The sequence below is a fragment of the Tenrec ecaudatus genome, chromosome 7, assembly GCF_050624435.1.
Source record: "Tenrec ecaudatus isolate mTenEca1 chromosome 7, mTenEca1.hap1, whole genome shotgun sequence".
Taxonomy (NCBI): domain Eukaryota; kingdom Metazoa; phylum Chordata; class Mammalia; order Afrosoricida; family Tenrecidae; genus Tenrec; species Tenrec ecaudatus.
The window spans coordinates 100,596,015-100,620,918 of NC_134536.1; the positions used below are offsets into that span (position 1 = coordinate 100,596,015).

The 24,904-nt window shown below is 45.2% G+C and overlaps 1 protein-coding gene across 1 annotated transcript in view; it reads right to left on the minus strand.

Annotated features, from left to right (window-relative positions):
• KCNQ5 (potassium voltage-gated channel subfamily Q member 5) overlaps window positions 1–24,904 on the minus strand; it is a 610,069-nt gene that overhangs the window by 14,750 nt on the left and 570,415 nt on the right. Inside the window, exon 10 of the mRNA XM_075554898.1 lies at window positions 20,000–20,108. Coding sequence (XP_075411013.1) covers window positions 20,000–20,108 — 109 coding nt within the window. The remainder of the gene's footprint in view (window positions 1–19,999; window positions 20,109–24,904) is intronic.

Here is a 24,904-nt window from a genome sequence, read left to right on the forward strand (position 1 = left end):
CTTGTGGACAGTACGGGGGGTTACATAGTCCCGAGTCATGCCCGATCACACTCACCCTGACTGGCTTGGTCAGAAGGCCCTGGACTCTTCTCGCAAGCTCTGCTCTCTAATATAATGCACTGTCCCAATCAGGGTCACGGTCCTGTTCCCATTTCTGTAGTTCCACATGCTACCAATCATGAATTTGAGAGTTGCTTTGCTCCATGCCTTATTAGCTAGCTTACGGGTCTTGTGCTAATGGTCTCTCTCTCCAGATGAAGTGCCTTTGTCCAGTTTAAGACTTGATAAATGTCCTTTATATTTGAGATTGGGATCTCTTATGGATCTTAAACCAAGACCCACTAGTCACTCCACAGGAGAAAGACGAGGCTCTGCTCCTGTAACGCTGTCAGCCTCTGAAACCCGTCACGTACGGTTGCTGTGAGTCAGAAGTGACTTCATGACGGCGAGTTTGAATTTACAAATGTGGCAGGAGTGTCTTAAATGGCAATTGGAAAAGAATCTGCAATGACAAAGGCAGACCAAGGATGTCTCCTTGTTGTTGGGTGCAGTCTTTCCTCCTGAGGAGTTGCTTGGTTGTTGCCGACCATGTACCTTCTAGCTAGGGTGGAGGCTGAATCATTCTACCACCAGGGTTTCTGGTGGGAAGGGTATCAACATGTGCTCGATGCTGATCTCCAGGTCTTAAGAGTGGTCAAATCTGTGCTTCCTTTGACATCTACGTTATTACAATATTATAATGGTTAAAGCTTTTGTGATTCAAATAGGACCATATAATTCCCTCCCTGAAATCCTTTCTCGAGGGAGTCTTGGTGGTGCACTGGTTCAGAGCTTGGCTGCTCACTGACCGGAAGGTGGAGGCTTTGAACCTCAAACAGTGGCTCTATAGGGGGGAAAAAGACCTGGCACCTGCTCCCTTACAGGTAGACCCCAGCGGGGCTGTTTCTGATGCACCGTGACTCTCTAGGACAGAGAAGGACTCCTCTGGGTGGTCCAAGGCCAGCTCTCTTACCTGTCTCCAGAGGGGTGGCAGGTGGGGTTGAACTGCTGACTTTGAGGTTAGCAGCCTACTGCACCACTGTAGGGATTACAGACTCGGAAACGCTATGGGACAGTTCTAGTCTGTCCCACATGGCTGTCACCAGTCGTTAGAGACTGGACAGAACACACCAACCAAAATGCTTTCAGTGACATTCCAAGGCCTAAGGGATACGCAGCAGGTGCCTCAGCACATCCTCTATGGTTGTTTATTTACTAGTCTGTCTGCTTTCCTTGCTGCATATCCTCCTTGGAAAGTTAGGTGACAGTAAACTGTAGGCCCACAAAAACACCATCCATCCAATTATATACTTCCATTATTTGCATATGTTGTCCCCCCCAAAAAACATAAATCCTAATAAATCTTCAACTCACTTTCATGAGAATTTTTAGGATGAATCCAATCTTTATTAACCTCCATTTCAGTATTTAAGATGCCATATTGTGATTATTTGGTTGATACATCAGCCAACTGGGCTCTTGAATGAAGGGTCCATGGCTTCTCTGGACAGGATGCAGAGACAGTGAACAAGAGAAGCTCCCCACAGAGGCTGGGCGGGGTAGCTCTATGCCAGTGGTTCTCCGCCTTCCTCAGGCCCTCAACCTTTCATACAGTTCCTCATGTTGTGGTGACCTCCAACCATCAAATTATTTTCATTGCTACTTCATACCTGTCATTTTGCTATTGTTATAAGCTAGGCCACCCCTATGAAAAGGTTGTTTGACCCCCAAAAGGGTCGTGACCCACAGATTGAGAACCGCTCCCTAGAGGGAAAGGGCTAGCTCTGCGGCTCCTCTCCTCTCGCATGCTTCTCTCCATCCCTCCGCCTGCTGCCCACTCGGGCCTTCCAGATGGGCTCATCGCCGAAGTGTGCTCATTCGCTACAATGCGGAACGTTGTAGATTCCCTTGAAGAATGGACTTTTTAAGGAAATCTTCTTAAACAGATTCTTTAAGAAAGCCTGATTAATCCCCATGAGGAAGGTGACCTTGGTTCCCAAATGCTGTCAGGTTGCAAGATCCCTGCGCCTCCAGCCCTCGCTGGCCTCCCATGATGTCAGAGATCTTGCACTTGACTCTAAGCACATGAAAATCCAAACACGTTGCTGTCGGCACCTTTCTGACTCATGGCGACTGCACAGGCTACAGAGTACGACTGCCCCATCCGGCTTTCCAGACCACCATCTCATGTGGGGCTCCAGGGTTTGTTCGAACCCGCAACTGTTAGGTGGGCTGATGAGTGTGCGCTGTGATACACAGGGTCGGTCAGGAGCTCCAGCCAAAGTCACTGCCACAGAATCAATACTGAGTCTGAGTGACCAGACTCTTATCCGGTCAGAGGAGTAGAAAGTCCGGAAACTCACAGGGTCAAGTCTACCCTGTCCTCTAGGGCTGCTATGAGTCAGCATCGACTCCAGGGCAGTGACGATGATGAATTTTTATACTGAGCTTTGGGGCAAAAAATTGTTTTTGAGAAGAGAGGAGAGAAAGAGCTGGGCCCTGGGGAAGGGTCCTGGGTTGGTAGGTACAAGAATGAGTGTTACCTTCATGGGCTGGTCCTTTCAGAGGCTAGCCTCCATTCTCCAAATGTAGCTGTGCTTAGATTCAGAGTGTCCTTGTTCTGGTTACAGAACCTTTCCTGATTAGGGACTGATACGAAGCACATTATGTGCTGAAGTCCTATAGTCTCTGTCTAAACCACTCACCCCCGCAAGAAAGCGGCCAGAGACAGCTGGAAACAAATGAGTGTGTAGATATCTTTCAAAGGAATTTACAAAACATGAAACAAACAAACAGACAAAACCCCCACAAGCATTAGGTGGATTTTGACCCTGACTGAAGTCCTCGGGTAGTACAGATGGTGAAGTGCTTGACTGCTAATTGAAAGGCTGGAGGTGCCTCGCAAGAAAGGCTTGGTGATTTATTTGTGAGAAATCAGCCACGGAACACCCTAGGACACACAGAGGGCCACCACTGAGTCAGAACTGACAACTGGTTTGGTTTGGGCTTTGGTTGTGTAGTTTGTTGGCCACTGCTCTAGAGAAGGAAAAAAAATGCAGTGTCCTGAGACCAAGAATAAAGAAAAAACTCTTGAATTAGCGCAGGTGAGAGAGGCAAAAGTCTTTGGTGGCCTCCTTTTATATCCCTGAAAAATAAGTTTACTCTCTATATACTGCCTGGTAGAAAGGAATGTGTGAGCAAGTCATTCTAGAGTCAAATTAAACCCAAACAAGCCAAATCAGTCGCCATTATTTGTGAATCTAATGAAGCACTGTGATCCCCGGGGAATTCCCAAGGCTGTGTGTTTTGGGAGCCGATGACTCACTTTTTCCTTTGAGGTTCCTCTGGGTGGTTTCAAACCACCAACCTGGCAGTTAGAAGGCAAACATTTAACATGTGTGGCACCCAGGATGTTTGGAGCAATTAGAACCTTTGAAATGCTCAAGATAACTATAGTAGGCAGCGCTTTGCATGAGTTTACTCTGATGCAATGTCCCCAGTTTGTACGTGAAGACACTGACACACAACAGAGCGAGGTTTGCATGAGAGCTACAGTTCCCAGATTGGATTCGAGGAGATGCCAACTGACAGTGGGTGCTCCAGCTCCATTTTGAGTCTTGACGTACATTCATTCTCAACCTAGTTCTTTCTGATCTTTCGCCAGGATCGTCACATGCCTTGCTCACGGGCAGAGTGTGTTTGAAAGTAAATTGTCACACCCTTAGCCAGCCCAGAGAGGGGCAGTCTTGCCCTCAGGGGATCTGCTTGGGCTTGCCCTTTATGGACATTGGGGTACCAGGGCCACAAGGTAAAGAATCATACCCCATGACCATCAAGTAGCCATGTGATTAGAGGGCCCCAGAATCAATCTTTTCAGTTTTTCCAATCTGCAGTTGGGTATGTATGAAAATCATGGCCCTCTTGCTCCCCTCCCTCACTAGCCATCCGCCCGCCAGTCATGATTGAGGGATGATTTCCTTTGTTGCCTACGGACCATCATTAAGTCCTGTGGTCGTGAATCCTGTGGACACTGGTATAGTTACAGTCTCAGAAACCAATGGGGGTCACTGTGGGTCAACATTGTCTCGACGGCAGTGAGTTTTTAGTTATCCTTATTTTGTTTAAGATGTAATAAAGGAATTTCAATATAATATATGAGGGGCTCTCAAAAAGTTCAGGCAAAAATGGAACTAAAGAGAAAAGGACTATTTCTCAGCATAAGCTCCATCAAACTTAAGACATCTCTGTAAGTGATGATACCAGCAATTTAGTCCATCCTTAGAGAACAGCGTGTCCTGGAATTTAATCATGTCAATGCAGGCTGTTGTACATTATTAGCTGAAGAGAAATGGGTGCCTTTTAAATTTTTATTTATTTTTTAAGATAATGAAACAAAAGGAAGCCAGAAGGCGCCAAATCAGGGCTGTATGGTGGATGCCTATTGATTCCGGTATTCAAATTAAATTCTATGCATTTGGATTTCAGAAGGGTACAGTTTGCATGAATCCCTAATTCCACTTTAAAAAACAAAAACAGTGTTATTGCCGCATAGTTCACATATCATAAGATCCAATTATTCAATCATATCAAGAAGAGTTGTACAATCACCACAATCAATTTTAGAATATTTTCTTTTTTCTGTCCTCATTATTAGTTCCCCATTTTCCCCAACCATGCGTCTAAGAAACCATTAATCCAGTGACTGCCTCTGAAGATGTACCTATCCTAGATTTCATGCACAGAAACACACACAAAACAAACCCCATATGGACAGAAACTAACAACAAGTAAGTGAAACAAAGAAAGACTGCAATAGAAAAGAAAGTAGAAAATATTAAAAACTAGAACAAATTGAAAATGGGTCAAAAGGGAGATCAAATGATAAGGTATTAAAAGTTTAACCTAAATACGTCTGCAATGATCTACTTTCCAATGTACTCTGCATGATAGCTTTTTGAATAAATTTAACCTAAACTAAGTTCATTCTGACCATAAAGCAGCCCTGTAAAAAAGCGTCGCCCTCAGGCAGTGTTTTTGAGGGGCAGTCGTGCTTTCAGGGGGCTTGACTAGATGTGTCCCTAATGGAAATCAGGGTTTTCCTCATGATCATGAACCAGATCCCTACTAAGGTGGTTGGAGGGACCCAGAACCAATTCTTTAAGCTTTTCTAAGGACTTATAGTGTACTTATCTCAACCAAAGCCCCCTTTCTGCTTCCACTGTGATGAACGAATCATGATTTTGTGCCAATTCCCCTTTTTAAAAATACAATTAGCCAGATGGCTGTGAATCCTTTGGACAGTGATGGCCACATGCTGATGGTCTCTCTCATCTAGGCGATTTGTCTTTTTCCTGTTTAAGACTTAATAAAGGGGCCACTGTAAAATACATCTGGATGTGAGGTCAATGACCAGCCCATTTCCCATCAAAACTTTTGCAAAACAGCCCTCATTTAATGAGAAGAAGGAATAGGAGCATTGTCATGATGGAAAAGGATTCTGGTGAAATTTTCCTGGGTATTTTCCTGCTAAAGCACTGCTTAAGTTTCTTAGAAACACTCTCATAATAATATTCTTTGGCCCTCCCAAATTCAGCACGTAAAATGCCCTGAGAATCCCAGAAAACTGTTGCCATTAATCCAGCTACTGTCTATACATTTACCTATCCTATAGGTTTACTTTTGCCTCAGCCCCTTCTGCTTGGGCCGGGCCACTTCCACCCGTTGACAGTCCTTGTTTGGATTGTGCTTAAGTTCAGGATCGCACTGGGAAAATCTTGCTTCTTTTGTTAACAATTCTTCCAAGACAGGATGCTACTAATTCAAAATTTTCATTGAGAGCTCTGTTTTTGTCTGGTTGACCTGGGTACCACCCATTTATCAGAAGTTTGCTCAACTTTAATTTTTCAGGCAGAATTGTGTAAGCTGAACCAATGGAAATATCTATGGGTTTGGCTATGATTTCAGCTGTTTATCATTGGTCAGCTTAAATTAGGGATGAAGACTAATTGTGTCTTGTACAATGATGTAGACAGTCTGCTGCTGCTGGCTTCATTTTCAACACCATCTAATTTATCCTTAAATGAGTAATCCACATGCAAACTGATGATGTTACACTGTCCCCATCAACTTTTCATAAAGCACCAATAATTTCACCATTCTTGTACCCAAGCTTGACCATAAATTCAATGTTTGTTCTTGCTTCCATTTTTAGCAGAATTCATGTTGCTCTGATACCCCCACCCCTAAACCCACTGTCATTAAATTAGTTCCCAACTCACAACTACCCTAATTAGGGTTTCCAAGGCTGTATATTTTTATGGGAGTAATTACCCTCAACTTTCTCCTGGGGTGTGGCTGGTGGGTTTGAAGCTGTGACTTTATGGTTAGTAGTTCGTTGCTGACCTGACGGCGATACCTGGGTTCCCTGTGGCTCTGATGGAGGCTCTTTTACAATAGCTGCCTTGCCTTCTTAGTGCCCCAAATGAGATCTTGTTCAAATGTGTTAACAAATTAGCATGTGTTTATTTTGGAGCAAAACAAAATTGAAATCCATGCACAGTTTTTTTTTCATTTCCATGAACTTTTTGAAGACCTCTCATCTTTAAATCCGGGGTCTTTGTTCTTCCTAGAACAAGCGACGCAGCTAGTAAGCGTGGGATTGCAATCTGAGCCAGCCTGACCCCATTGCTGGCCCCTTAATGACCAAGGCTCTATTAATGTGTTAGTAAGGTCCAACAATGGCTCTTCCCATGGCTTTTTCCCTTCCATGTGCCAGCCAGCACACAGAAGGTACCCAGCAAAGCATATCTAATCGAACAACCTGTATTGTTGGAGGACTGACAAAAGCGTTACCTTCTCTCATTGGTTGCTTCTTCTCACAAAGGGACACGCACCCAAACAAGAACTAACGCCCCTAGAGCCAGTGTCTCCTGATGCTGTGGGTCATGAAGAAAGAGACGAAAACCTGCTGTACAAAACTGACATGAGCCAGTGGTACCACTAGGGGGTGGGAGAGATTCGTCACAAACACAAATGGGCGCTGTTGGACAAGTGAAGCAAGGCTGCACAATTTCTGAGGCTGAAGAGGTAAGGAAAGCAAAGTTAAACTCAGGATAGAATCTCTCTCCCCCCCCCCCCCACACACGTGCACTTATACGGAGATGTAGGTGTGTTTGTTGTGTTGTTATGAGTTCTGAAATTTCTCAGAGGTCCTGTTCCCAGCCCTCTGAATCAGGGGGAAAACACGGTGTATGCATCTGCATTGCTACGGACGATTAGAAACCAGAAGTAGCAGTGATTCCAGCCGCCAACCAACAGATGGACAAGACTGGCCAGCAGCCAACCCATGCGCAGGGTGGAGAGGGCTCAGCAGACCGTGCACTGAAGAGGCAGTTGGATGGACTGCAGAGGCAGCAGTACTTCCCAGCTTGGCTGCCCACTGGAATTACCCAGGGAGCCCTAAGAAATGCCGGTGGCTGGGTCCCACCTCCAGAAATTCCGATTTAATTGGCCTAGGCGCTGGGCTTGCGATTGCATAAGACTTGCAGGGCAGCCCAGGTTGAGATCCACTGAGAAGGTGGTGGGTTTGGCACCATCTCTGTGCCACAGGTGAGGGAGCCAAGGTGTGGTTTTTGTTTCCCCCCCACTGGAAACTTCTTGATTCACACTAGCTACATCCTGAAATCCGTGCCATGGTGCGCCTGGTGTGAGGACTCTCCTTGGACCCCAATGTTTCTTACCTCCCCTCCCCTGAGTGAGACCTGCAGGTTCCTGCACGCAGCAGTTAAGAAATGTCATTATTTTTTTGAAGGACCACCTTGGTAGGGTGCATGTGTGACTGGTTGATGGACTGCTTCATTCTTTAAACAACTGTCCATTGAGCACGTGGTTGTGCTGGGTGCGACACCAGGCTCAGAGCAGCCTGGACTGCGGCGAGCGCTGGAGCTGACGGCGTTGACTAGGCGGAGCAAGGCGTGAGGGCGGAGCAGTGGCGGGGCACTGGGCGGCTAGCTGGCAGCCCTGCAGCTGGAACCCAACAGCAGCCTGTGCGACAAAGACCTGGTCCTCTGCACCCGTCAACACTGTGGCGCTGGGCCGTTCTGGAGGCAGATGGGTGCTCTCTGCCATGGGATTGCGATGAGTTGGAACCGGTTTGAGAGTGTGCACTGGGAAATGACCCCACTTCTTGGCACTCCACAGTAACTGTGGGTGACAGCAGAGGCTGGGACCCTGAGCTCCGACAGGTTCTGGGAGCCTACTTTGTCCAGTGCTCAGAGCTTCCAGGTGATCTCCGTGTGGCTACTTCCCCATTTGTATGCCAAAGATGAACCTGATGAATGGGCCCCGAGAATGCCTTCCTTCATTCACTGACTCACTCATTCAAGCACAGCGCCTACTCTGGGCCAAAGGGGTCTGGAGGTGCCGAGGTTAAGAGCTCATCTGCTAACCAAAGGTTGATGGTTTGGATTCACCTGTTGATTCCTGGGAGGACAATGTTCGGTCTGCTTCCATAACGATTTGCAGCCTTGGAAACCCCACAGGGCAACCGCGCTGAGTCAGAATTGACTCCATAGCACTGGACCTTTTGACCATGTTCCAGGCTGTGTGCGGGCTGCCAGAGATGGACACAACGAAGAAATAAACCCTGCTGCAGGAGGGCTTCCAGTCTAGTAAGGTGAACAGCCAAGGACACAGACAGAACCGATACAGTGTAAGACCCAGTTTCACACTGGTCCAGATAAAAGCTCACAACACACAAAATCCAGGTCAGATAAACCCCTCAGCAACAAAAATGGGAGTAGCCATACCAGGAGGGGAGGAGAAAGTGGGAAGAGGAGGGGAGGAGGAAGTGGGAAGAGGAGGGGAGGAAGGGGGAACCGATTACAATGATGGACACATAACCCCCACTCGCACCACCTCTCTAGGGGGACAAACCACAGAAACTGCCCCCACTTCTTCATACAGACAAGATTGTTAGTGCTACTTGTGTATAATCTGCTCACCCACTGCCACTGAGTCGATTCCAACGCCCAGAGACTAGTTTCTGAGGCTGTATATCTTTATGGGAGCAGCTATCTCCATCTCTTTCCCACGCGGCAGTTGGCAGGTTTAAAACATTGACCTTGTGATCAGTACTTCCACAGCTGCAGACAGCACGGCCAGGAAGCTCTGCATAATCCGCGGGGGCAAGCAAATGCCCCTGTGACTGAATGCGCCCTAGGCTTCTAGGCAAGTTCTAGGAACTCGGGAAATGCAGGGGGCTGTGCATTGAGCTGCTAGACACCAGGCCAGTGGTCGGAGCCCTCCAGCTGCTCCCCGGGAGAAAGGCAGGAGGCCTAGGCCGTGAGGATTTAAAGTCTCAGAAACGCCAAGAGGCAGTTCCCCTCTTTCTGTGGGGCCTCTCTGAGGCGGATTGGAATGGATGGCAAGGAGACAAGTTCTATGGCCATTAATTTTTCCACCACTAGGGAGTAGGATTATTTTTCTAATGGTTGTTATTACTGTTGTTTCCATTCAGAATCTGCAGGGTCCCCTGTTCTCCCAAGGACACCTGCCGCCGTGTGTCCACACTGACTCCTGTGAACGCACTTGTGGCAGAGTGGAAGCACGCTCCACAGTCTATTCAGGGGCGGAGTTATTGGGAGGCAGCTCACCAGGCCTTTCCTGTGACAGCAGGACTGGAGTCTCTCATCTCCCAGCTAGCAGCCTCGTGCCTAACTGCGTGCACCAGCCCGGGACGCCTTTGCAGGGATAAGCGTAGAAAAACCAAAGTAAGATCTTTGGGGCCTGGGTAATGCAGCAGGTGATTCACTTGGGCAATTTTAAATGTTGTTCTCTTAGAGGAAGAAGGAGGCCTTAGTGAGGCAGTGGATGAAGCACTGGGCTGCTAACCCACCGTCATTCCACAGGAGAGGCGAGGCTGTAAAGATTTATAGACTCGGAGACCTGTCCAGCAGTTCTGCTCTGTCTTGTAGGGCTGCTTTAAGAACACATTCCAGTACAATAAAATGCTGCATAAAGTAAACTCTGAAATGAATAAGTAAGTAAATAAAGTGCCCACAAATGCCAAATGCTGATTTCTCCGCAATATTTTTAGTCATGGCAATTAATTGGAGAGTCAGTCTAAATTAACCAAATGAAAGGTTAAAAAAATCAGATGCTATGAAGTAACTGTGTTTTCAATGAAAACCGTAGTTGAATTCCACTTCAGATCAGAATGTGGTCACAAGTAATTGCCTTCCAGAGCCAAACAAACAAAAAAGAATAATCCCGGGAATTTATTAGCAGATTAAAACAATTGTGCTAAATGGTCCTCAAAATGTTCTAGCAGCATCTTCTAACGTGTCACAGACTCTGACTGTCAAGAACCGAGCCCGACAGCCTGGTGATTTGCAAACGAAGACTCATTACCTTGGCCAAAACAGCAGCGAAGCCATGAGCGAAATGAAGAGCTGGCCGGGATTAAACAACTTGTAGATGGCACACGTGTGCCTCTTCTCTACTCAGAGTCATCTTGTCTGAAGTGTAAAGTGAGATTTAGAAGGAGACGGAGTGGAGGTTGCCTTTGAGGGAACGGTTGAGACCATGGTACCTGGAGATCGTTTTCAGAAGAGGAAGCCCCTGTGGGTGAGAGACCATGAAACCCGCATCCTGCAGCCCAGGGAGCCGGGGGCCTGTGTGCACACCGTCTCAGGAACTCAGAAAGGTTGTCTCCGACTCTGCTTTGCCGATCAGAGCCGAGCTATTTTGGAAGAGTTGATAAGTTTGTGCTAGTTATAAAGAGGTTCTTGACACCTCGTCTCTGTTCGTATTGGAGTGAAAGATTCTGACAGATAATTTTAAAACTGTGCACTGCTACAATCTGGCTTCAAATCCTTTCCTCTTCTGTGAATTTCTCCACAAACTCGCAGTGACCTCCTCGTGGCCACTTCCAAAGGACCGGCTCGCTCTTGATCTTGGTGCCGCGGACCCAGTTTACCCGCTTCTTCCTGCATTTCCTCTCTTGGTTTGGCTCCTCGCACTCGGTGCTCGGCTGCTGTCCCGTCGGCGGCTCCTCCGCATTCTTTCGGGGCCTTCTTTCCTCCACGGCCCCTCACGTGCCCGTGGGCCTTAGGATTTGTGTTGGTCACGTTCTCTGTACCTGGTGTGATGGTTACGGTTAAACCCTAAGCAGTCTTGGGTGAAGGTAGGGCTGGAGCCTGCCTGATGACACCTCCTTGGGGTTGTGGCCTTTTGTATAGGACAGAGAGCAGAGCTGAGTGCTCTGAGGCTTCTCCTTCTAGTGGGTCTGGATCCTGCATCTGGTTCCTTGAGCGCCTGTGATGTCACTTGCTGATCCCAGCAGCCGAGAGCAGACTGCCACCTTGGATTCATTTGTCTCTGCATCCACCAGCCGGTGGCTCTCATGTTTTGTCATCCTGCTTCCTGTTCATCAGCTTCCACCTTTACGTGATTCAGGAAAAAGCCTCTGACATACATCTGACCTACGGACTCAAACGGAACTGGGCTCACCCACTTCTATAACTGTCTACACCATTTCTTGATATAAATCTCTTTCTATATAAACACACACACACACACACACACGTCACTGGTTTTGCTTCTCTAGAGAACTCAATCTGACGCACATGTCCACACCTTCCTTTGTATGTCCATCCTGCTGTGTGCGACTGACTACCAAAGTGTGTCCTCATTTCAGATGATTCTCCTGGGCTTCAGATCCTGACATCTACCTCCTTGCTGGGCCCCTATGCAATACTGTACCATCTGCCCCCAGATGTATCCTCCTTGATTCCTCCCGATCCCTCATCCCAATCAAAATCCTGTCATTTTAAAATATCAAACTCATTGGCATGGAATTGATTGTGACTCATGGTGACCCATATGTTACCGAGCAGAATTGCTTCATGAGGGTTTCTAGATTGCCAGGCCTTTCTTCTGTGGTGCTGCTGGGTGAGTTTGGACCACTAGCCTATCTAAAGTGAGTAGATGAACACCAACAATGCTTGCCACCCAGGGATTCCTGTCATTTCCCAAGAGCTCTGAAAGCCATCCTCCACTACTTTCCACCATTACCACCTGACTCAGGTCCCGGCAGATCCAGTTATTATCGTAAAAACAGTCCCGTCTTTCCAATCCATTCCTCACATGGCAATCAGCGTCATCTCTCTTAGGTTTCTAATCGAAAGCACCAGCCTGATAAATTGATTACCATACTCAAAAGCCTTTAGGTTCCTGCTCCTCTCGACAGCCAAACCTCCACTCCTTTCTAAATCATACATGCTTAAAACAAAACAAACCCCAAAAAGTCACCATTCATGGACATGTTGTTTCATCTAGCAGATTGCAATCCCCACAATGTGACATCACTTGTCCCAGACTGTGGGGGATCTTCTCCTCTGGCCCGAGACTGAGTGACAGGTAGACTGGCTTCCTGGCCCATGGAGGCGAAGGCCAAGCGACAATGTGGCAGAGAGACTAGGGGGCAGTGAGAGATTTGGCTTGTGGCTGAGGAGACCATGGATGGGATCCTCACTGTTTACTGATACTGATTGTGGTAGCCTATGAACTTCCTTAATAAACCAAAGAATAACCAAACTCACTGCCATAGAGTTGATGGTGACTCATAATGAGCCTATAGGCAGGATGGCGGGTTTCGGAGACTGTGAACTCTTTATGAGAGTAGGAAGGCCCATCCATCTCCCAAGGAGCCAATGGTGGTTTCAAACTACTGACCTTGCAGTTAGCAGCCCAATTCTTAACTACTTGACATCAAGGCTCTTAACAAAACCCCCAACAAACCCCCTTAGTTTTAAGTGAAGTCTGAGTTCTGCGTGGCCACTGCAATGAATCATGGAACCCAGCACAGCTGTAGAGTGGCGTGGGAGGAGCGGCGGGTGTCAGAACAGGTGCAGAAGTATGGCCACGGAGGCCAGCTGGCCCCTTGCCTCCTGGCCACAGGGATGCCAGAGGAGTCCGCTCTGGCCCTCCACTGCTGGGCACCTCACTATAGTTATTGTCCCCACCAAGATCTGTCTATCGTCCTGCTGAGAACTGAGTCAGGGGGTGAGTTCATTTCCAGACCTGTAGGGGGACTAAGGGCCGTAGCCCCCACCTTCAGTCCTGGTTCTTGGTAACTTCCTACGCACCCCTGCTCCACCCCCGCCCCTGCACATTTCTAACTCTCTGTTACATCTCTGTGTGGATAATGCTCCCTCCAAGAACCTCTGGAAAGCTTCCTCCCATATGAATGCTGCTCTTCCATCCACTGCGCCATCATTTCCCCCCGCTGCTCTGACTGCGGCGACACGTGCTTCTCCGCTTTGCCGACTCCCATCAAGACTGGAAGCAGAAGTCTGTCTCTTGGTTAACTGGTCTCCCCAGGCCTGGTGCAGAGTAGAAGCTCAGTAGTATTTTTTGAGTGTATGAACTGAACTCTTCGGGGGAAATCTTTAACGAGTCTAGGGCCAGACCTCAGCATGGGGTGGAGTAGGGAGAAAGGAGAGTGACTTCTCCTTCACTTTGCCCCCTCGCTTTGTGGGAAAGGGCCTGGAAAGGCAGCAAGCTCATTCCGAGGAGGAAGTAGGAGAGATTCACCTGGACCACTGCTTCATCACTGGGGGAAACTGTTCTCCCAGGTGGCGAGGGGGCAACCTCAGGAGGGGCCATCAAGGGCTTCCTGAGGAGCCTGAAAGTCAGGAGCAGCCCTCAGGGGAGTGCTCAGGTGACTTACCAGGGGAGGAGGTGGGGCTTAGAAAGAACATTTCCCTGGATAAAGCAGAGGCCGGGCCCCAGAAGCAAACATAAAAAAGCCCAGACTAGGTGAGGATAATAATAACTAGCATTTATACTGTGCGTGCCAGACAGCGTCTAAGTGCTAGCCCTTGGCACAGCCTATGAGGCAACTACTGTAGCTATCCCCGTTGACCAACGAGGCAACGGAAGTGGTAAAGGTTGTCCTGGGATAACCGAGGATGCATGGAAGTCGTCATACCTGAGACCCCTCAGGAGGAGCTGCTTGGGAATTGTGCAAGGGCGGGGTGCGACTGACTAATGGTGCCAGGGTCAAGTCAGATGGCAGCTTCCGCTGGAGGAAAGACCCCTTGGGTTTGAACCCAGCTCCAGGTTTGTTTGTTGGCTTCTCGGCAAGGCTCATTGGCCTGGATAGAAAAAGGATGCACCGAGCGAAACCTAGCAGGCCTGACGTTCTTTTGCATGGAGATAGTAAGAAAAGTTAAGAACGTGATATAACCAACAGGTTTCCTCCCAGTCATTTTTTTCTTCGAAGTAATAAGTCATCCTCAGTGGGCTGTTTTGGTTCTCTTCACTCAAAGAAAAGGTTGTGTGATAAATCTGATTCGTTTCTTGATGATTGGCATAACACATGATTGTATTAAAGAAGCTATGAGAAAAAAATTGTTTAGGATCTTGTTAAGAGTAGCCTCCAGTCTACATGTAGTAATTCTACCAAAACAACAACAACCCCAACAAACCCTGCTAGGAAATATGTAAGCTTTGCATTGCGTTTTTCAACTGGTTGAAGTTTTCTACAAATGCCGAACCTTTTCACAGCACCTCTAGATAGGTTGCCTTTGTATGAATATGTGAGAAATTATCCACCCCATCCAGGAAAAGAAGTCATAATACATATTTTTTAATTTAAAATATTATTCTGAGACCTTTTATTGGTTGTTTTGATTATGATTTTCAAAACTGTATTCATTATTTCAAACAAACTATTAACTTCAGAATATTTTACTCAAGACTCACACTATGTAGTGCCTGCATAATGTCAAGTTGTAGGATGAAGGGTAACAGTCTATCAGCCTCTTCAGATATTCCCAGGTAGCCTTGACATTTTGAAGGGACATATCCAATTAATTGAAGGCCATTTCTATTTGTCTTTGGAAAACTTTGGTGTAATGTCTGAGAAAATAGTTTCCAAACAGTGATCCGAAGACTGGTGTCTTACCGCAGTACAGTGAGAAGTGAATGTGTAGAATGTTCTAGAGTTTATCAATCAATTGACGTCTCTAATTATGGACTTTAAAATTAAATCCCATTTAAAAATGGAATTTCACCATTCCATTTAGAAACTAATGTCTGTGAGTGGTCGAAAGGAAACACACCCTTTTCTGAATTGAATAATTCATAAGATGTCATGCACAGAACTCCACATCCGTGTTGTACGTCTATACGTCTATCCTTGTGGGTATAAGCCATTTGGAAATGGGTTGTCTTTGTTAAGGAGGCAGGGCCAGGGTAGCGAGTTTCTTGAGTTAATCACTTCTGAGATATAAAAGATATTAAACAACTGAGCAGAAGAGATATGGAATCAGATAGATGACACGCCAGTGGATAGTACCAAGGAACAAGGAAGCAGAAGCTGAAGAGCTAAGGACAGAGATGAGGGAGAGAGCTAGAGAGAGAGAGCAGGTGTACCTAGAGCTGGTGCTCTACATTCAGACACACACAGCCTCCTGAACTGTGAGCAAATGCCTGTTTGTTCAAGCTGCCCTCTTACCAGTATGTTATTTCTGCTATGGTAGCAACTCGCTAATAAGACCTAATGTAGAGCTTTTGTTAAATGTAAGTACAATTCTCACTCTGAGTGATGAGGTTTTAAAATACGTGACTGCACATTCTTCTTTTTTTATATAGTTTTTTAAAAGATAATTTTATTGGAGGCTCTTATAACAATCCATACATCAATTGTAGCAAGCACACTTGTACATATGTTGCCATCATCATTTTCAAAACATTTTCTTTCTACTTGAGCCCTTGGTATCAGCTCCTCTTTTTTCCTTCCCTCCCACCCCCACTCTCGTGATCTCTTGATAAATTATAAATTACTATTGTTTTCATATCTTACATTGTCTTCTGTCTTCCTTTACCCAAGTTTCTCTTGCTTGTCCCCCCTTGGGGGGAGGGGAGAGGAGGACTTGGCGCATTCTTAGAATATAACAGTTTAAGAAAAATTTGGAGCAATCCTGAGATAAAGATATCAAGCTGAATTTTCCTCTGAGTAAAAGCCGTGTCTTAGCAGCAGTTTCAGCATAGTCATCCATTGTGGAAAGTCTAAAAGTTCCTATGGGTAGTTATCGGCAGACACATCTGGTGGGGGTACCCGAAATCATCTCCTTGTCTGGGAGATCTTTTTTGTTTTGCGTTTTAAATCATTTTATTGGGGCTCGCACAACTCATCACAATCCATCCATCCATCCATTGTTTCAAGCACATCTATGCATTTGTTGCCATCATCATTCTCAAAACATTTGCTTTCTACTTGAGCCCTTGGTATCAGCTCCTCATTTCCTGCCTCCCTTCCCGCTCTCCCCTCCCTCACGAACCCTTGATAATTTATAAATTATTAATATTTTTTCATGTCTTATACTGTCCGACATTTTCCTTCACCCACTTTTCTGTTGTCCATCCCCCAGGGAGGGGGGTCACATGTAGATCCTTGTGATCGGTTCCCCCTTTGGGAGATCTTTACTCTAAAAATGACTAGACAATGGCAATGCTTAGTAAATACTAATAACACCAAATATGAATGTCTACTTTGCTTTCTGTGAACATAATAAGATTGTTATCTGTACTCTCAACCTTGCAGTGAAATACCTCTTTTCTCTTACATATTTTAATTTTCGATTTGCTCTTATGAGAAACATTATTGTGAGCGCTACCGAAACACACGGCATATTCAAGTCTTTGTATTAAATAAACAACAAAAATATGCCAACGAAAATGTCAAAAGAGTTGTTATTTTAAGAAGAATAATAAATGGTTTATACTTGCACTGTAGAACATACACATGAAACACTTCAGTTGAGCTGTCAAAGGTGAGCGGCTTCCCTGGGATAAAGAAAAGTCCAGCGGACACAGCACAACAATGATCAAACTCCCCAGGAAGAGCTCTTTTTGCATAAGGCTTGCAAATGCATGATCAGATATGCTAATTGTATTGTTGGTCTTCTGAGTGATCTTTAGAAATCTAAGAGGTGTCAGAAAAGTCATGGGCACTTTTTATTATCTTTTGACTCACTTTTCCATGAACTTTTCGAACCCCCCTGATATTGAGTTAAAGATTTCTAAAGTTTAATGAACGACTGAATGTCTCTATGATGATTTCATGGAATCCTATAATTTCAAGTGAAACTTCGAAAAGAACTAGATAGCGCTGATCATCACTATGGACAGCTCGGAAGGGGATCACCAGAGGAGATCCTGGTCAGACAGTGGGAGAGAAATTTGGAACAAAACGCAAAATGATAAAAAGCCAGGCTTACGGAATCCGTGAGTCTATGGTCCATCCATAGACACCCTTCAAGCCACGCCCCCCCTCACCTTTCCCTGAAGCAATTCCACAGGTGAACAATGGCCCCAGGGAGTTACAGGTGCTGTGGAATGACCAACCAGAAGAGCTACGAATCCCCAGCATTTGCTCCCGGTCAAAGCTCAGGAGGCAGGACGGGTCGGAAGCAGTAGAAGGGAGGTAGTCGAGACCAGGAGGAAGTGTGCAGACCTCTGTCTCCACATGCAGGGATCATCATCAATGTCACCAGACAAAATAGAGATCAAGGGCGAGAAAAGCAGACACCCAAATCACAATAAACGCATCCATCTATGTGTATATTTCCACTGACTTTAGAGAAGAAGAGAAAGCAGAACCCAAGAACATAGCCCTCCCCTCAAATGTCCCAACGTCACAAGAACAGCGGTTCAGAAATGCACACAAAAAGTAGAGACACATAAATAATAAAATTTCATTAAAAACAAGAGCGAGGAAAGAGTTCTCAAAAGCGAGGAAGTTCTGCTTTACAAAACTCTGTCAAGTTTTGTGGAGAAGGTATAATAAAGTCAATCTTAAGCGGCTGCCAAAGCGCTTAGCTAGCAGAATAAACCATTTTTCTTTTCTTTTTTTGCAGCTCAAAATTCTTTTGACAGGTTGGGAGGCAAAAGCAGAAAGCTTCAGAAGGTCCTATGAAATGACACACAGCTAAGTTAAGAGTGACTTCTAGGACACCTAATCTGCTCCCAGGAGATAAGATTGTAGGGGCCCTGGTGGAGGTCAGACAACAGCATGCACGGAATTGCAGGGCCTTCTTGACTCGAGGGCCTTTGATGGGGATGATGGGAACGGATGTCAAGAATTTCAAGGTGACATCTGGACCAGCTAGGCCCTGTAAAACTTTCTGAAAATGTTCGCTTTTCTCGATCCACTGTAGTAGACACTGATGACCTGAGGCAACTGAGCCCGTGGAATGTGAACAATCTAACGGATCAACTGAATTTTAAACTTCGTTCAGTTTTAGTTCATTAAAATTTCAATAGCACCGTGTGTCCAGTGGCGACTGCACTGGACAGGGAAGTTTAGCTTCTTCCTCTTCCTTTAACGGAAGGTTCCAGGCATCATTTCAGTATAGTTAGTACATCATTTTCTAGACTTACATTATGCAAAGTATCTAGGTTCCCAAGGGGGTTAATGACTGTGTACTTTGTTGTCCAAATCACGGCACTGGGAAAAGGCAGGCGTGTTATTAACAACTATGAGAAGACCAGAGGCACTCTCAGGGACTCTGCAAGGCAGAGAGAAAAGTGGGATCTCCCAACACAGAGTTCGTTTCTTGAGCATTCCAATGGGAAGTAACTAGGATTTACTTATTTTTAGGCTGCTGTTACAGGTGATTTAAACACATCTGGAGTTCTGGAGTTCACATCAGTCCCCCTAGAATTCACAGAATATTTTATAACACACTTATGTTTCTCCATGACTCCAATCAGAAGCACAGCAATGACTAACTTGATGCAAACAACCAGCTACAAAGGGCAGGAAGTGCCGTACATACTCGACTATAAGCCAACCCAAATATCAGCCGAGGCACCTAATTTTACCACAAAAACTGCATTTAAAATGTGCTGAGGGGGGAAGAGAGGGAGGGGAAAATGAGGAGCTGATACCAAGGGCACAAGTAGAAAGCAAATGTTTTGAGATTGATGATGGCAACACATGTACACATGTGCTCGACACAATGGATGCATGTATGAATTGTGATAAGAGTTGTATGAGCCCCCAATAAAATGATTTTAAAAAATGTGCCAAAAAGCTTGGCTTATACACAAGTATATACAGTAATCAATCATACTGATATTGGGGTTAAAAAAAGTATTTGAATAGCTAATCTTGTTCAGATATTTAAATGCTCCTCTGGCTCTGTGGTAAGAAGCAGAAGGAGCCCCAAAGATCGGACATTTATTGGTAATAAAACCACCCAACCTTCCTTGGCAGATACAAATTTTCACAAAGGAATTACATTGGGCAGGTGGAATGGCTGCGGTTTGTTTAGCTTTTTTTCTTTTCTTCATTTTTATTTTGGGGGCAGGTGGGAAGGTAGTGTTTGTTGTTCTGAGAATATAAATGTAACCTGGTTTGAGCGACTCTCTTACCTTTTGGCCATCAGCAGAGGGAGTGTATTAAGATTAGATTTTAACAATTACATTTTACCAACCTAGATGAGAAAGCCCCGGCAAAGCACTTTGTTCTCCATTTTTAGAATTCAATTTGTTTTAATATAACCTAGTTTTGGTTAAAACAAATCAAAATATAACACATGGATTAGATCCTCAAGTCATGAAACATAAATCTAATTGCATCTATAAACGAAATGTCCTTAAAGTAGCAAATTCATATAATCAGGCAATTGGTATATAAGCTCTGGGGAATGGTTTAGCTTTTCAAATGTCACCCATCTCTTGTAACATACTTTGTGTGGAACACGGAATTTTGCATTAAAAATATTTTAGGATGCAATTGGCCTGTGGATGAACAGCAAAAGGGGACGCGATCATTCTAGGAGATTCACCTGAAGGAAAAAGAACTGATCAGCACAGAAATTCGAGTAACGGGTAACACGCCTGTGAATCATTCTTATCAACTGTATTATCATTATTTTTCACCAACCTGATGGCTCGAACGACCGTTTTAAGTGGTGGGGTGAGGTCTTCTACTGACACATCACACTGGCACCCTTTCTCGTCACACGCGTCATCAATGCCAAGAGCGGTGTCAGCTGCAACAGAAAGGGGCCAGTGAAAAACACCCGCATCAGCAATGTAAAACCTGCCGCCGAATTTGTCTCACACGGGAACACTGGGGACCTGGCAGGCTAAGCTTATGAACGATGAACTGGTCTGAGTCCAGGCAATCGTTTTTCCCAATAGTATTCTCTGCCTCTCGAGAAGCTCACCGATTCTCCGTGATTTGACATGAAGATTTTTTTACAATATCTTCCAGGGGAAGATGAAGCTGTTGACACACTGTCATTCTAGCAGTTAACACACTGTCTTTCTGGCAGGGATGATAGATAGATTTGTGTTGATCCATCCATGGTCTTTTGCCAAGTTCTGTTGAAATTTACAGCTAGTGTTTAAATGACAGCTGTTTGAAGCTAGAAAAAGTATCTGTGGATACTGACCTTGTTGGCCTGCCTGTATGGAGCGTGAATCCTATGACCTTGCCCCTGTGAGCCCCATGCTCTAGACGAGTGAGCTGAGCAGCCAGATTCAAGAACGCTGCCTACCTATCCGTTACTGGATACGGGAGCCCAGCAGAGAGCTCACATAAGACAGCAAAGTCAAAGCTGAGAGCAGATTTGCAGACTGAATTAGAATGTCAGCTTCTCACAAACTGAGCAGAGGGACTGTCAGGTTCACTGAAAGGCTGGGAAAAGGATAAGGGGGAGGTTAATTATGAAATCAGGGAGATTTTATAACTCTAGTTAAAAAAATCAACTCCTTTCATGGCAATGTTGTTTTCAAACACCAAAGTACTGAAAGCTAGTTACAATTCCGGTAGCAGGATGAGTTAAACAAACAAACAAACAAACAAACAAACAAACAAACACCCCCCCCCGTGGCTCGGTGGTTGCGTGCTCAGTGCATAGGTTTGCATCAGCTCTTCGGGAGAAGAGGCCTACTGAGCGCCCCTCGCCAGGCATGCAGCCCAGGAAACCCTGCAGGGCGCTTCTGCTGTCTTATAGGGTCTACAGGAAGGGGAAATGACTGAACAGCACACAGCAACAATCCTCTGTCTGAGACCAAGAGTAGTTTTATTCGTTTTTGCTTAGTTCTATTTCCTAAAATTAACATGGACCGGGGAGGGGGCCTCAAAAAATCTGCAGAAACATGAAATTAACAGAGAATGGATTCCTCCCAACCCCGAGAACTTCTGAAGCCTCTTCGTATTACCTTTGTAGTAAAAATGTAAGAAAACTAATAAGAACACAATTGCATGAGGCCGGTGTCAAAGGTCGAGTACTGCTTGCCGCCCACTCGTCCTGCCCAGTGCTCATTTGCAGGGCCACAGGAAGGAGGCACTTTGCCAAGGACTGGCGTCCAAGTCGGGTTCAAAAATCCCGAAGGGCTCTTGAATGTAGTTAATGCTCTATTTAATTCAACTGATATTTACTGCTGTCCACTCCGTCGACTGTGTGCTGGGAGTGGAGGGGCTGCGGAGGCCAGAGAGGAGGGAATGCATGGCGGCAGGCCACCCCACTCTCCTTGGCCCTTTACCCTCCTTGCCCTCAAGCCTAGTCCAAGGGACAGATTTCGCTGCCAGTGCGCATTCCCGATAAGGAGAGCAACGACTCATTGGGCCCATGTCGGGAACTTAGCTGATACCTGTGCATCCATTAGTTTCCATACTTCCGTCAAGTCTACAAAGTCACTGGGACCCTATGTCCAGCTTTCAGTGGGGATAAGTGAGGCTCAAAGAAAGCCTCTTGCCTGAGGCTGTGTAGCTGCTAAGTGAAGTTAGTAAACTGGAGAGCATGTGCTTAAAATCCAGCGCCATGAAGCTACAAATCCCTTTGACATGGTCTTTACACAGTCAGAACACACTCACAGTTAACAGTGGCACACGACTCTCGAGAGAGCAGGGGCAGGAGTTTCCAACCTGTATTGCCGGATGAGGGCAGGCTGTCCCTGTTTGGTTCAATTCTCTTGGCTGGGTACACTGACTTTGTCCAGTGAGTTTGCTTACAAGTGCACTCTCTGAAGGTTCTGACTCAGAGATGACCCTTCGGGTGGCTGGCTTGATTGACCGCCTAGCCCTTGCAGCCAATTTTAGCTGAAGCGTTTCCAGGAGTTGTTCATGATGACTTCCTCCAATTTGATCCCAACTTGTTGGTTGAAAACCTCTTTATGGGTTTCAATCAAGAACAATAAGATGATAGAAGAAAAGCAACGAGAGGAATTAAAAAAAATCTAATTATGTGCCATGAACTCTTGCAGTAAAAACTCCATGAGGTATGTATGATTATTATCCCTGGTTTTACAGTTTATACTGAATAAAAGGAACTTGGTGATGGTCAGAGACTGATCTTCTATGTCTTCTATTAAATATTGTCAAGGCTCAAATACTGACGGAAGTTTCTAGTTATTCTCCTTTCAAAGGAAGAACTGGATCCTTTTATACATTTCTTGATAGAATGATTATGAAGATTTTCAACCTCGGCCATACATTAGAATTCCCGGGAGAGTACCCCCCGCCCCACCTACCCCTAAATCCTTACTGCTGCGTTTCACTAAAGTTTACAGAGCAGATCAGTTTTCCATTCAACAGTTGATGCACATTTTGTTTAAGGTCATTGATTGTAATCCCCACAAGTAATATCACATGTTCCATTTCCTCCCTGTGTTTCCCTTTCCATTTCTCCTTCTTCCCTACCCTTTTCTGCCTTCTGACCTTTATTCTCGGGAAAATCCTGTCTTTCAAATTTCAAATGGTTTATTATACTAAGGAGGAAGTGCCTCCAGAGTGTTATAGTTCCCTTTCCAGACCTATTGTTCATCTGAAAATTGATCCGCAGAGAGGAGTTAAGTTCCATCCCTGAAGGGTGACTAAGGGCCTTACTCTTGGTATCTGACCAGTAAACCCAGTCTTTTTATCATTGCGAACTCTGATCCACTTTTTTTTTCTCCCACTCTATCCAGGACCACTTAATATGACCATTTTCAGAGCAGTCAGTAACTAGACATCATCCAGTTCTTCTGGTCTTTTGCTTGTGGAAACTGAAGTTTGTGTGGACCATTGACTGTTTCCATGCGCTTCAAAATCCAATGAACTCTTTTTTTGCTCCACATGGGGAGTGGTCAATAGTTGTACCTCAGGTTGCTGCTTGTAAGCTTTGAAGCCCTAGGGAGTTACAAAAACGTGTCTCATATGGAAGGCTCATCCCAAACTTTGCAAAGTTGAGGGTGGAACTCAGGTTATCTTTTAAACTTCTCCAGAGGAAGCTAATGTGGAGTCAAGGGTTAAAACCCTCTGCCTGTTGATAGAAAAAAAGACAGCCCTGGCTTCCCTCTGCCAGGGTAGAAGAGAGTTTGATGAATCTGCCTTGTTCTCTGTGTCCCCCAGAGCTACTGTCATATTTCCTATAAGAGCAATTTGAGACAATATTGGTGCCTCACAAGACAACAGGAAATGACTGTTTCATAGAAAACAAAACATTTTTTTTACATCCCTTTATAAATTGGTGATATAGGGACATTTAACTGGGTTCATGCGAAACCCACAAATAAACCAATAGGAAGAACAAGGAGATACCACGTGTCTTCCAGTCAGGAAAGCTGCATGCGATGTCTGTGTCTTTTCACTGAACCTATTTAATTGTAGGCTCAGCAAATCATCTGAGAATCTGGATGATACGCAGCATCAGGATGGGAGGAGGCCTCAGAGGACACAGGTCTGCTTCCTGAAACTGAGAATGCGCAGCAATTCCTTAATGTAATGAAAGCAAAAGTCCTTACAACTGGCTCTGTAAGTGACAACATGACAAAGGGAGAAACTATGGAAGGGTTTTTGTCAAGGGTGGCATTTTACTTGAGTCCACAGTCAACGTCCATGGACGCAGTAGTAAAAGAAAAAAATCAAATGATGTATTTATTGTATTAGGCAAATCTGTGCAAAAGATCTACTGAAAGTGTTAGAAAGTGAAGATGTCACTTTGGGGTCTAAGGTGTGCCTGATCCAAGCCATGATACTTTCAAAAGCTTCATATGTATGGAAAGGCTGGGCTATACCTAGGGAAGACAAGAGGAGAATTAATGCGTGGTGTTAGAGAAGAATATTGGACAAGCCACAGATTACTAGAAGACTGCACAAATCTGTTCTAGGAGAAATTCAGCCAGAATGTTTCTTAGAAGTCAGAAGAGGGAAGCTTTACTCATGTGCTTTGGACATGTGGGAGCAGTCCCCGGAGAAGGCCCTCCTGCTTAGTTAAGTCTAAGTGAGGAAGGCCCTCATTGAGAGGGACTGACTGACAATAGGCTCAAACAGGAGGACTGTGGGGATGGTGCAGTGTTGTGTTCTTCTGTACGCAGAACCGCTCTGAGTCAGAACCAGACAGATGGCATGCAATGCCAATATCACAAAACTTCTGATCAAACTAAAATATGAAACAAAACCCTCATGTTGACAATTATGTGAAAAGAAAAAAAACCCAATTAGATGAAATTATGTAAAAATAAAACAAACTGTACTAAAAGCATGAGATTATAAATAGCTTATGTTTCTTTAAAAAAATCCTTAAGATATTTAAGAATGCTTCTCTATCACAAAGATAAATATGTGCTTTTGAAAGAGGACATTTGAAAGATAGAAAACAGAGTCTGCCCAAGGCAAACACCATTGTAAGAAGCTTCTTTCGGTGAAAGTGAAATATAGAAGTCTATATTGTGTTTCTGTTTTAGGAATTCAGATGGGGAATCCATTAAAACATTCACTGGTGAATTTTAATCTATTTTCCAAGGGCTCCTTGCCTCTTCTACTGCCTGTGCTTCCCTCCCTCTCCACTATGATTTTGCA